The sequence below is a fragment of the Kryptolebias marmoratus genome, linkage group LG5 (genome assembly GCF_001649575.2).
Source record: "Kryptolebias marmoratus isolate JLee-2015 linkage group LG5, ASM164957v2, whole genome shotgun sequence".
Classification (NCBI taxonomy): Eukaryota; Metazoa; Chordata; class Actinopteri; order Cyprinodontiformes; family Rivulidae; genus Kryptolebias; species Kryptolebias marmoratus.
Window position 1 is genome coordinate 2,767,686 of NC_051434.1, and position 12,602 is coordinate 2,780,287.

Below are 12,602 nucleotides of genomic sequence, written 5' to 3' on the forward strand. Positions count from 1 at the left end.
TCATATTCATAAATGTTCTCAACCTGGAGATTTTTGTTGAGCCTATTATATATTTTCATAAAAGCGGATGCCTTTGTACTGTTATTGTGGTGCTACTATTGTCATATAAAACTTATTTAAGATGCTTTTAAGTTTTTTGGGATGTAGTCAAAACAACACATTTTTTTATTTAAAGGATAAGTGTGGAGATTTTAGTGACACCTAGTGGTAAAGCTGAAAACTGCACATATCTAAATACACTATCACCCATCCTTTCCATCTGAGAGCCGACCACACAGGAAGAAGTTTTGGGAATATGTAAAAGTTTTCTTTTGTTTCAGCTTAGCTTTGCGTCCACATGGGAACAGTGTTTTAGGGGCCCCAAAATGCTATTTTTCTGAAAATAAATTCCAAAATAAATAAGAAATCTTGAAATCTTTTAGTGTTGACATCCAAAATACAACCTTTTGAAAACAATGATATCTTAGCCGTACAAACAACCTGAGGATTGCCGACCTCTTTTCCTGGTTGTGCTTAGATTTCACACCCAGACTGTCAGATTTATGAGCGTGCTCCATGCCTTGTTTCCTGTTTCTGATCTACTTTCGTGGCAGCGTTACAGTGAAACATAACCGCTCGCCATCGCTAAAACAGCATTTAGGGTCATTTTCAGTGTTTCTGTGTGGATGAAGACATTTCTAGTAACAGAGACGTTTTGAAGAATATTTTGAGAAATGAAAACGTTGCGTGTCCGTGTGGACAAGGCGTGTTGAAAATACAATGACAAAATAATAAGAAAAACATGTTTGCATATTATTTATTTCACTGACATGTTGCAAATGTTGGTTTTATCACTTTATGATGAAACTGAAACTTATTAACTCACTTATTAACTCAGCAAGAAGAAATGATTGAATCCTAAAGACATTCATACACGATCCTTCAAGAAGTAAACTTTGTGAGTTTAAGATTCATTTTTTTGGGAAAGTAGAATAAGTTCTTTTCTTTTTCAACACAAACTTCTAAGACAAAAATAGTTTCTAAAAGTTCTTTTAAATCCTTGAAAATCTGCAAAAGCAACGGTGTAACAAATAGGACGAGCTGAAGCAAAGTTTCCTCGTGTTAGAGTTTTACTCAGTTTTGTTGAGTTTAGCTTCAGATTCTGTTCCTGTTAATCTTTTGTTTTATTTTTGGTCAGCACAATTGTAATGTTGTCACCTTATTTGCACACAATGATATTCCCATTCACAGAATAACACCCCATAGAATGAAAAAAAAAACCCAGAATAAATTAATTTCTTCCTCCTTTTACCTTCCACATTTCTAACTTCTGTTTTTATTTACTTTATAACTTTCCAAAAGTTGTGTTATGGTTGTGAGGTGAAGCCACCTGAGACAGGGAGAGGAAGGAAAAGTGCAAATTTCTTAAATTAAATATTTTCTGAGCCTTCAGCTTAAATTATATGAGATTTATTTTATTCATAATGACTTCAACAAACAAAGAAATTTGAAGCTTTTTTCAGATAAAGGGGGGGTTAGAGAGGGGTGGCTGGCCAGCGTGGGCGTCGATGCTTGAATGGCGACGATGGCTGATGACTCAGGTGATGTGTCATACTCTCAGCTATAAAAGGGAACTTTTACATTTAGTCCACACAAACACAATTACACACACGTACAGTACTCACACTGGACTCAGAGGGACTTTTGTTTACTACAGCAGGAGCAGAAAGATGAAATGTAAGTTTGTTCCTGTTACTTTCAGACAAACACAACGTGTGTTTGTGTGTGTGTGTGGAGGAGGGAGTGTGTTTGTGTGAAGGAGGGGGGCTTTACTACACGTGGTCTTTACTTTTACTTTGAGCCTGAGAGAGTTTGAGAGGGACAATGACTGACAGGGTGAATGAATGAGACATTATTTTAACTCAAGTGTTTTATTGTTTTCATTGGATTTCTAAATAACCTGTTTAGTTTCAGGATTGTCAGTGATTGGCTGTACTTGTGTGTGTATGTGTGTGTGTGTGAGAGAGAGACTCTGTCTGTGTTTGGGGTTTCCCCAGATACTTTAAACTAGACCAACAGACATTTTTCTTCTAGTTTCCTTCTTTTCACATCCAGTGTAAGAATATTATGGTTAAAAGCACAGTGTCTTGTAAAAATAGATCAAATTGTGTGACTTTTATACTTTAACAACCATTAGTATTAATGCTCAGACATGTTTCTGGAACATTTTCCTCCTTATCTGCTTCTGGTCGAGATGATTTGTAAAATTTAATGAACTTGTTTATTTCATTAAATCCCAATGAAGACATTAAAAATCAAAACTTGCAGCTTAACACTATTTTTGCATCAACATGTCTGTTCTGCGAGCTCCTAAAAAGATTTTAAACACAGTAAAGCTTAAAGAATGGGGGAAATATTGAAAGTACTCAAGTAAATCAGAAATGCATTTGAAGCAGTGATGGATTTTGTACAACTGAAGGCATTCTGAAATCAATGAAATATTCAATATCAATTAAATGTTGACATTTTTACGAGTATTATACTGCTGTTATCGGACTGCTGGATGCTTTGTTGTTGCATCATAAAACAGTCATAAATTATTGGTGTAACTTGGCTGAGAGTAGTTTCTGACCACATGCTTAACTTCCTCGTACCACGTGACAGAGTGTGCACCAAATGTTTGTTTTACCTCTGCACAGTTATTGCACATGAAAGGGAAGCTGGAAAGGTCTGATGTTGTCTTTCCTTTTAGCCAGCAGAAACAGATGGGTTTATTTGGAAGTTTTGCAGTGTTTACCTGGCAGCGAAACTCCAGCTTTTTGTGGTTATAGCTGTGTAAAAGTTTTGTAGGAAAATATCTGAGATGATGTTCTTCATGCCAAGTTGTTTTGGGTGAAAAAAGAGAAGCACACACACTGTAACTGACAACCTCTTTATGATTTAAGCTTATACCTTCTACACTTTCATGCATTCAAGACAACATGCCAATAATGACTAAGATGTGATGACTTGCAGATAAATCAGGAGAAAGTGTGTTTGTCTGAGAGAGGCAGAAACTGAGTCACTTCAGCAGACAGTGATGTCAGCATCACACATCACCGGGGCACTTACTGTAATGTCAGCTGTACACTCGCTGCTTGGGGTCAGATCGATCAGGTTTTCATAGAGCGTGAGTAAGTAAGATGGTCAATTTTCCTCCCAGTGGCCACATGTGTTACTGCGATTAGAAGTCCACAGCAGCCAAGAAACTTTGTCATCTTGTGTCCATAACTGCTGACACTGTGAACACACAGTGACTCACTTGTACTCCATGTTGGCTCAGCTACTTTTTATGTGTGGCATCATCAAGATGGGGTCAGAAAAACAAAGGGAGAACAGCGATTAGATAATTCATGTAGGAATGGATAAGAACTTCTTTTCTGAATCCATTCTATCAGCAAGAATAAAACAAATATTAATTCTTGATTGTAATGTTACACATCAAGCGTCAAGCTTGATCAGGAAACAGGATGCTGTAAAACATTTTTCACTGAGTTGATTTAATGTAATCTATGGCCACTTTCTAAATAAAGTAGCAGGTAGTCCTTTATAAGGGACTAAAAGGGTTTCAGTTTATATTACTTTTATAAAAACAAAAAACTTTTCAAGGTTTGACCAAAACAGCTTTAATGTATCATCATAAAATGATCTGCGGCAATATGCACTCCTTCAAGGAATTCTGGGCCTTTAAGTTTATTAGTAATCATTTAATCAAATAATGATTAACAATTTATTTGTGCAACTTTGTTTGTCAAGCTGTCTGGATATTATGCACATTTTTTATTAAGTCTCAGTTCACACCAAAGGCATGGAATAAAAATATCTTAAAAATGAGGAAAAACAACCATTTCTGAAAGTCAAACCTTGAACTTGTTCTTGATCCAGTTCTTTAAAGCTAACAGAGCAGCTGTTCATGAGTTCACTGAGTGTCCTTGAGAGTAAAAGTAAAGAGAGCTGAGGAAATAAGGCGTCCACTGAGCACACACAGGAAACTCCAGCGTTTGTTTGCCTGACCCAGCAGAAAAAAGGGGCACAAACTCAAACAGAAACGGTGGAAGTGGGCGATTATGTGAGACACTGCACGCACTTGTTGGTGTTTCATGTTTGAGTGAATGTGTTCTGACGAAACAGGCCTGCTGAACACATCAAAGACGGCCGTTCTCTCCGCTTTAATGCTGTAATGCTGTCACAGCTGTTTGCTCTGCCAGATGCATGACTGGACGCTGAACTGCCGGTGGATGTTTTCTTTTTGTTTTTGTTTTTTTCTTAGAAGCACAGTTTCTGCTGACTTTCTTCCTCAGTAATTTTCCAACTACTAAAAGAGACTTTTCCAAGTTTCCAGTGAGAATCCTTCTCTGGCTGAAACCTGTTACAGTACCAAATCTTTATGTACAGAAACTAAGATGCAACAAGATCTTTGAGTCATTTTGGTTGCTTGAATAGAAATGTGTCTGTAAGAGAACATCTGTTTGTGATTAAGGCCTTCTAATGAGATTAGTTACGAATTTGAATTCAGTGCTGAGTTCATTTGGTGCAATCAAACCACAAGTTTATTTAGTGTGTACAGGCAGAATTCAGAAAAGGTGTGAAGTTTTATTTCCAGATGTCTTCGAACCACAAGTGTCTGCCTCAGAAATGCTGCAAATGAGATAGATTCATATTTGTCTGAAAGTTAATGTCTGACTCACATTGAGAAACAGGGGCTGAAATATTGTATAATTTTCTCAGAGGGTGAACAGACGTGCAGTTATCTTTTTTCAAGTTTTGTAACATTCTTTCCACTTATGGGGCTGAACCTGATCAAACCAGAAAAGAAAATAAACTTCAGGCAGATTTTAATCAAACAGACCGTCTTATATTTCAGCTGTTAGGGCAAAGGAAAAAAATCATATCTGATATCTTGTTTTGACAAGACATACTAAGAAAGGTGTAGAAATACAATACGTCTTTGTTCAACCAGGGAAAAAAACACTGTTGTGGTTTTACAGTTGTGTCCTTGGCCGAGGTAGGTGACAGTTTAATAAGCAGTGGTTACGTAAGAGTACAGACTCAGTATAAACATATTAAAATACAAAAAATACATGTACATGTATACAATTTTAAACAACAGAACTAACTTTAGTGATAAAATCCTTCCTTTCAGATCAAACATATTTAAAACAGCATTTCATTTGTCTGGTTTTTCAGGTAAAGGTTGGAAAAGTGGCAAAGTAAAAAACTAGCAAAAACTCTGGGTCAGGGGTCTCCAATCCTGGTCCTCGAGGGCCACTATCCTGCATGTGTTACTCGTTTCCCTGCTCCAACACACCTGATTCAGAGGTTAAATTACCTCTTCATGTTCTGCAGAAGCCTGATAATCACCCATTGATTCAAATCAGGTGTTGGAGCAGAGAAACAAGTAAAACCTGCAGGATGGTGGCCCTCCAGGATCAGGATTGGAGACCCCTGCTCCAGGGTTTGTCTGTGTGAAAACTTTATTTATTTTTCTTTAATATTTTTCATCACTTGCCTTCATAAAAGATGGACATTTATGTAATTGTTTGTGCATTTGTTTATCTAACTGTTAGCAAAATATTTCATGACCCAGTTGACAGATTTTAATGACACTCTCTGAAAATAATCATTGGATTTAGATCCTAGAGTCAACACATCCTCTGATAACTAACAGATTGTTTAACAATTTGCAACAAGCTTATCTTTAAGGAAAGCTAGTTTTGTTAATGTTTTTATTTTGGTTCTATTTTGGCTAAAGTTGGAAAGCTTCAGGAAAAAAATCACAACTGTAGTGTTAAACAAACCCTTTTACAAGAATTATTTATATAATAGGTAGAAGCAAAACAATAAATATTTGACCTTATTTGTTCTTTTGGCTCCAAATGTGGAAAAAAAGCTCAATTGCTGCATCTGATAGTGATAAGATAAACATCTGATAAAGGTTATCCTCCAAAACACCCAACAGGTTTTATTGCCATTTGAAAAAATGTAAACAAGTGATTCTTGAAATGCTTACATTTACAGTTATTGTGAAGCAAAGCAAAACAACAAAAACACGTTTAGATTTGCAGAGTTGAACAGTTTTTTCTTCCCTACACCTGAAATGTGTTCATGTTTCTTGTATCAAACTAGATGACGTAAATTTGAGCCCCACATTATCAGAGTGTTAAGTTTCAGTTCAGCTCTATCCAACATTATCTGTCATTTCACAAACTCTGGAGTCCATTTGGCCTCTGCGGTTCTGCCCGGGCAAAGTCCTGATGTGAAATCTGACACTTGGAGAAACTGAAGGTCGCTGGCAAAAAGGGCTGAGGTTGAAACGGCAGCCAGCTCAAAACATTTCAGCTGCTCATCACATAAATTTACTTAGGAATACAGGGTTAGGGTTAGGGTTTTTCAAATATTAAGTCATTTTCAATACAGGAGATTTAATAGAGATTTTTATATTGATATCTAACATATGTTAAAAAACTGAATGAATGAAATGTTAAATATAAAAGGACATTGCATCTGTTGACCCTTGACCTTTAAGTAACCCATAAATTACACTCCCTCGGTGTCTGAGTGGCAGTAAAAGTGTCTGAAGTGCCGAACTCTCCTGACAAAAGGCATGTTTTCTCTGTGAAGAGCTTGGGCCGAGGCGTCAGTCTGCTGATATCATCACACAGAGATTAATCTGAGTCAGATGTCTCCTCTCCTTTTCCAACAGGAAGCTCGGAGTGGGCTCTGAAAAAAGAAAAACCCTGCATTCCTCACATTCTTTAAGCATGACCTAACACATCTAAAGGACAGTTCTGTTCTTTGTTGCATTGAGCTTTGGGCTTTTTTAATGTTGCGTTAATCTATGGGTAGATTTACAGACACAAGCTAATCTGAATGAAAATGTTATTTCTTCAAAGACAGATCACTGATGATTAAGAGGACCTCTGTCTGAAACAAACAAAGGAGCATAGATAAAAAAGGCAGAGTCACAAAACCAAAGCAAGTCAGAAAAACTGAAAAATCACTTAAACATATCAAAGGCACTGCAGGACAGAAAAGACTCAGGTGTAAACCCATGAGAACAAAAAAATAATGTACAATAATCCAACATTTAAAGGGGCAGAACATGAGTCTTAAATACAAGCACAGATAATCATCATGATGGGACTCAGGAGTGAACTAAAGATAAACCAGGAAACTAAAACAACTAATATATACAAAGGTAATTATACAACAAAATAAAACAATAAGGTCAAGGAAGCAGAATCATGAGAAAATACTCTGAAAATGAGATTAAAAGTTAGGCAAAAACAACTTAACCCACATAGTTCTACAAAAACTCAAATTTGTGACATTTATATCAGTACTTTAAGAATTAGGATCTATTAACACAATTTACAACCCAACAAAAATTATCATTGCACTCTGCAGTTTCCCTCAGTTTTAGAGGATTTACAGCTCATTGTTTTGGTTTAACAGCCTATAATTTCTTCTTCATTAACCTCAGTCCTGCAGAAGGAGCATTCTGTTTCAGCACGACTGAAAAAAGGTTTAATGTTCAAAACGGCTTTAAATGAATATCGTTCTGAGCCTTTTAACGGTTTAAAATTTACAAGACCTTCTTTAAAAACAGTCAGTGCTAATGAAATTCTGCAAGAGTCCACCTGTTTAAATTCACCTGCTTCCTTAGCATGCATAAAGCATAATATTTGCACAAATCTAAAAGTTGAAACACAGCAGACTGTCTGCACAGTAAATGCATTAACATGCACGCCTGCAGCTCTCAGCTGGTAAATACATAAAACTACTGTATGCAATGATGGAGTTATTACATTTTGATCAATTCTTGAAAATAACCACGTGGTCAATCTCACAATATTGCAGGATCTTGAGTAATCTTATATAATCTGTTAGTGCTTAGAATATGTGTTGCAAATGACTCCCAGCTACTACCACTCCAAACTTTAACTCAATTACTAGAAAATTATTTGAGGTAGTCTTTTTTCAGTTCTGACATAGAAGTAAACTACTCTTATGAGGAAACAAAAAACAAACAAAACAGAAAATAAGAGGTATGGTATATGTGAAATTAAATGTTCTATGTGGTCATGACCTTTGTTAAACTTGGAAAAACAACCGTATAAAATCACTCTGAGCATTTGTCTGATGTGGCTTCTGTTTCACCTAAAATAAATCATGAAAAAATGACGTTATGTTCGTTGGCTTCGTCTGAAAAGTGCTGATCAATAATGTATGCCATACGTAAAGTGATCCGTTGCTCGACTGTTTATGTTTCCCAGAAACACAAGCTATCACGCTGCAGAGATCTGTTTGTTTCCTCCCCCGACACACACCCACACTCAGCATCTGACTTATTTGGTGTCTATACATTCATCTACACCACCACTCTTTAATGTCATTACGGAGTTTAAACTTCTTACAACTCTTATCTGATTTTTAGAATGACTGTAAACATCTACACGTCTAGACGACAGGATATCCCAGTTAACTGAGGGATGTTTAAAAAGTGTGCATTGTAGCATCAAATATGTACTTCCTTTTTGAGTTTCAAATCAGACTTGGCATCTTCCAAATTACACAAGTTTATTTGATGCAAGTGTTTTATTTTGTTGTCCCTATGCTCCTCCAGTACTTCAATTACTGCAATCATGTCAGACAAATGGCTTCCTTACTGCCGTGACAAACAGACTAAAACATCCAGCAAACTGCAGCTGCTTCAGAGCTTATCTTGTGCGTCATGAGGTTTAGAAATAAAAACAAGTTTCCATGCAGCTTTGTGGTTTTCAGTCTGAATCATGCAGCAGCTCTGGGTCAAGGAGAAGGGAGGAAATCTAAGTTGTGTTATGAATGCAGGCCTGCAGCCACCTGTTGTGGGATCATTTGTGCAGCTGTGTGTACAAATACAGCTGGATGTTGCTCAGTTGGACCAATCTGTTCAGACTATTTTTGACTTGTAGGCTGGCAGTTATTTTATTGTGAAAGCCTACACTTTACCGAGGCCGAAGAATAATTTAGTGAGTAATTGTTTTTGCATCGTTTTCTTGTCTTCGCAGTAATTCAGAGGTCCATCTCGTGCCTTTTCCACCTGCTGCTTCTGACGGAGCTGTTTGTTCATTCAGCATCGTTACCCACCCACAGTCCCTCCCTCTGTGGGATGTTTGGACCAATGACCCATCATTTGGAGAGGTTGTTGAACTCATCCAAAAAGATACACGACTTGGTAAGGCCCACTGCAAAGCTCCTAGAACAAAATGAAAATGAGTTCCAGGACATTTTTCATTTCAATTTAGTTGTTGTTGCAACAATTAGGCAACAAGAAAGTTACATTTATTGCTCCTCTTAAGAGCCCTTCACAAATAATTTATTAATGCTTTAAAAACATATTATTCATAACTTATAGAGCATTATTAGTCATTTATAAAACAGTTAGAAAATGCTTCATCCACTGCAGCAGGCTCAGTATTTGGAAAGATTGAATGTTTTACTTTTATTAATTTATTCTTTTTTGAGCTTTTAAATATCAACACATTTTCAGTAAATTATCAGCATACAAGCAATAATAAAAAACAACCCAAACTGTAAATTATTTTGGCAAATAAAGTTATCTAGTTAAAAAATACAAGCGGAGCAACTGTGCACATTCAAAACTGCTGGGTTATTTTAATAACTCTGTTGCTGGGTCATAGTTTGGGTTGATTTGACCAAGTATTTTTGCCAAAGTGTGAGTCTGCTTCAATGTATTAACAGTGGTTTATAATTGTTTCATAAGTGATGGTTAATGCTTTATAAAGTAGTTACAAACTCACAAATAATCTAGTTATAAAGCATTAATAAACCCTTCATAAAGAAGCCTCCTTTATTCGGAAGCATTACCAACTTATTTTCACAGTTTAACAAAAATGACATTTTTCTCCAACCTTTGTCATTATTATAACAGAATACATCAAATGTGTCAATGCCAGATTTAAAGTAATTTGTTAATTACCCTTTGATGGTTACAAACTATAAGTATTTTGTCATATTTCCAACAGACAAATGAAGAACTTGTGAACTTTGCTGCTGTTGAAGACAAACTGGAAAGTCTTCCTGACATACAACACACTGCTGCTCACTTCAAGACACTGAAGGTATTAATGGCTACTTTTTAAAAACAAACATTACATAAATATGTGAGTAAACTTACTGATTGTGAGGGTGTGTTTAATGTTCCCACAGGTGAATGAGTCATTCCTGCAGCTGTATGTGGACACTGAGTCCTTCAGGTTGCATGTGGACTGGCTGAAAGCTGCTAAAGAAAACTTCAGTTTGCCCTTCGTGGCAGACGAGAGCGCCAGCTCCCACCTCCTGCATCTATCTGGGCTCATCAAAAGATCTCTTCACCAGGTGAGTCGACCTGTGTGTTAAAGCCAGAATAACAGAACATAATAAGGACAATTTAGTGAACCAAAAATATGCGAAGTGTATTAAAATTAGCAACTAGCCAACTAAATTTGACCAACATATAGAAAGCTTTTACACACTTAAATTATCATCATATCATGTGAATTCTTGGGATTTCATTGTTGTTTTTTTCTGTCTTTAGATTAATGAAGAGGTTCCTCAGCTGACGGCTCCCTCTCTTCCTGTCATCATCAACTCCTTTAACGCTCTCACGTTCTCCATAGAAATTTCAGAAAGGTTGCAAGTCTTCTGTATTTGCTCCAAAAGAATCTTACGGCACTTCCACAGACTATCCCGGTGCCCCAAACATTAATCCCACAGCCTGAAGGGACATGAACAACTGATAATGTCTTCCTATGAAACCACTGTTACCTTCAGGCAGGTCTGAATAATTATTTGTCATGTTAGTGGACTACCTCAAGATGGCAGGGTCAGTCAACCCAAAGGGTTGGTGCTTTCTGTGATAGCCCAAGAACAAGTTCAGAGCTTGCTCAGAAAGTTGAAAAGTCCAGGTGAAACTTTGAAAACCCATTAGTTTATATTTCTGTAGGTCAAAAATGTTATTTCCTTGAAGAATCCTGAAAATTGTGATACCGAGTCATGAAATCATTCCCAATGAGCACTTAAAACAACAATAATATTAAAAAAATGTCAGTTTTTCGGGTTGCATGTCATGATTAAATACCAGCAAAACCATAATTTCCTTTATGATTAAACTTTCCTGGTAGCATCATTTCGATAGTTAGCATGCTTACGAGCTAACATGTCCATCTAACCTGCAGAGGATTTGTTGTGGTCATGTCAGCACTGTTAATATATTCAAAACAAAAACTTAAAGTATTCTTTTGGATCACAAAGCAGTGTTAAAGTTTGAGTTTTCTTAAAAATGTGTTGGAGCTGAAGCTAACCTCAGATGTTTTATGTAATACAGGAGCTTAAACTACAGAAGCCAAAAGAAAACATTTTCTGAATTTTTTTTCACAATATTTCAAAATAACGAGTTATTTATTTTATTATATTATGACAACACTTTAATTATCGTCTTGAGATAAAAAGATGAAACTAGCTTACATCAGAAATAGCATGTTTTTAGCTTCTGTATTAAACAATATACAAAATGAGCAACAAATATTGGGAATCATAAATAGAGTTAAGCTGCCTGGCCTGTATTTTTCTCTGCTCTTAGTACTTTGAAAGGATTTCTGCAATGAGGATAGACTTTTTTAAACTAGTTTTTAGTATAGTTAGATCACGCTGACAGAATACAAGTCCATTTTGGATCAAAATTGTGCTATTTGCAGAAATAATATGTACAAGTTCTTAAAGTTCCTCAATCCCATTTCCGCTTGTTTAATCTGACCCTAATCTGAGAATGTAGGTTTATCTCATACGTCTGAGACAAAATGTGTTACATTTTACGTTTGAATTGTTATAATGCACTGTGTAAGGTACTGTCACCTGTTAATCCCACTGAGACTGTTTACACTCACAGTGCCTGCTACATATTTATCAGGATGATGAGCTGATTGACAAGGAAACGTGTAATATTATTTTTATACTGTTTTTAACCTATTTAGAATGCTATTTATGAGCTTTTTATATAATGTATTTGAACCTATTTAGTTTGGGATGCAGGCATCTCATTTTTTGTATTGTTATTGTGTTATGTATTATTTAATAATATTAATATTAAACATTTGTTATAATGGTGTCTTATACTGTAATATTTATGTATTTGAATATTTTGTTTGTCTTCCATGTTTGAATTATTAAAGCCTTACAGTGAAACAATATGTGACTTTTCCATGTTGATGAACTTTATCATAAACACTCTCTACACTAGATGTAGTCATCAGTGATTTGTAGTTAAAATGCTAAACATTTCGGTGTCATGTTAATTATTTGTTATTCCCATCTTGTCGGATACAAACACTTGTTTATGACATTTAGTGCCAACATTTACCATGCATATCTTATGCATCATTTGTTCATATTTGCTTAACTTAAAAGTTTTAATGGACCTAATATCAAACAAAGAGTGTCCCAGGATTTTTAATGCAGTGATTTATCCCTGTGTGAACCTTGAATGCTGAGAAAAACTGGCTACAGAAGTGAAATTTACACCCTTGTGTGTCAGATGTGATATT

At 35.9% G+C, this 12,602-nt stretch overlaps 1 protein-coding gene across 1 annotated transcript; it reads left to right on the forward strand.

Moving 5' to 3' along the window:
* Positions 1-1,650: 1,650 nt before the first annotated feature.
* il11b (interleukin 11b) lies at positions 1,651-12,222 on the forward strand. Its single transcript, XM_017427592.2, has 5 exons — positions 1,651-1,716; positions 9,069-9,235; positions 10,047-10,142; positions 10,231-10,398; positions 10,598-12,222. Exons 1-5 carry the CDS (start codon positions 1,710-1,712, stop codon positions 10,766-10,768), a joined length of 609 nt encoding a protein of 202 aa, XP_017283081.1. The 5' UTR covers positions 1,651-1,709; the 3' UTR covers positions 10,769-12,222.
* Positions 12,223-12,602: the final 380 nt, after the last annotated feature.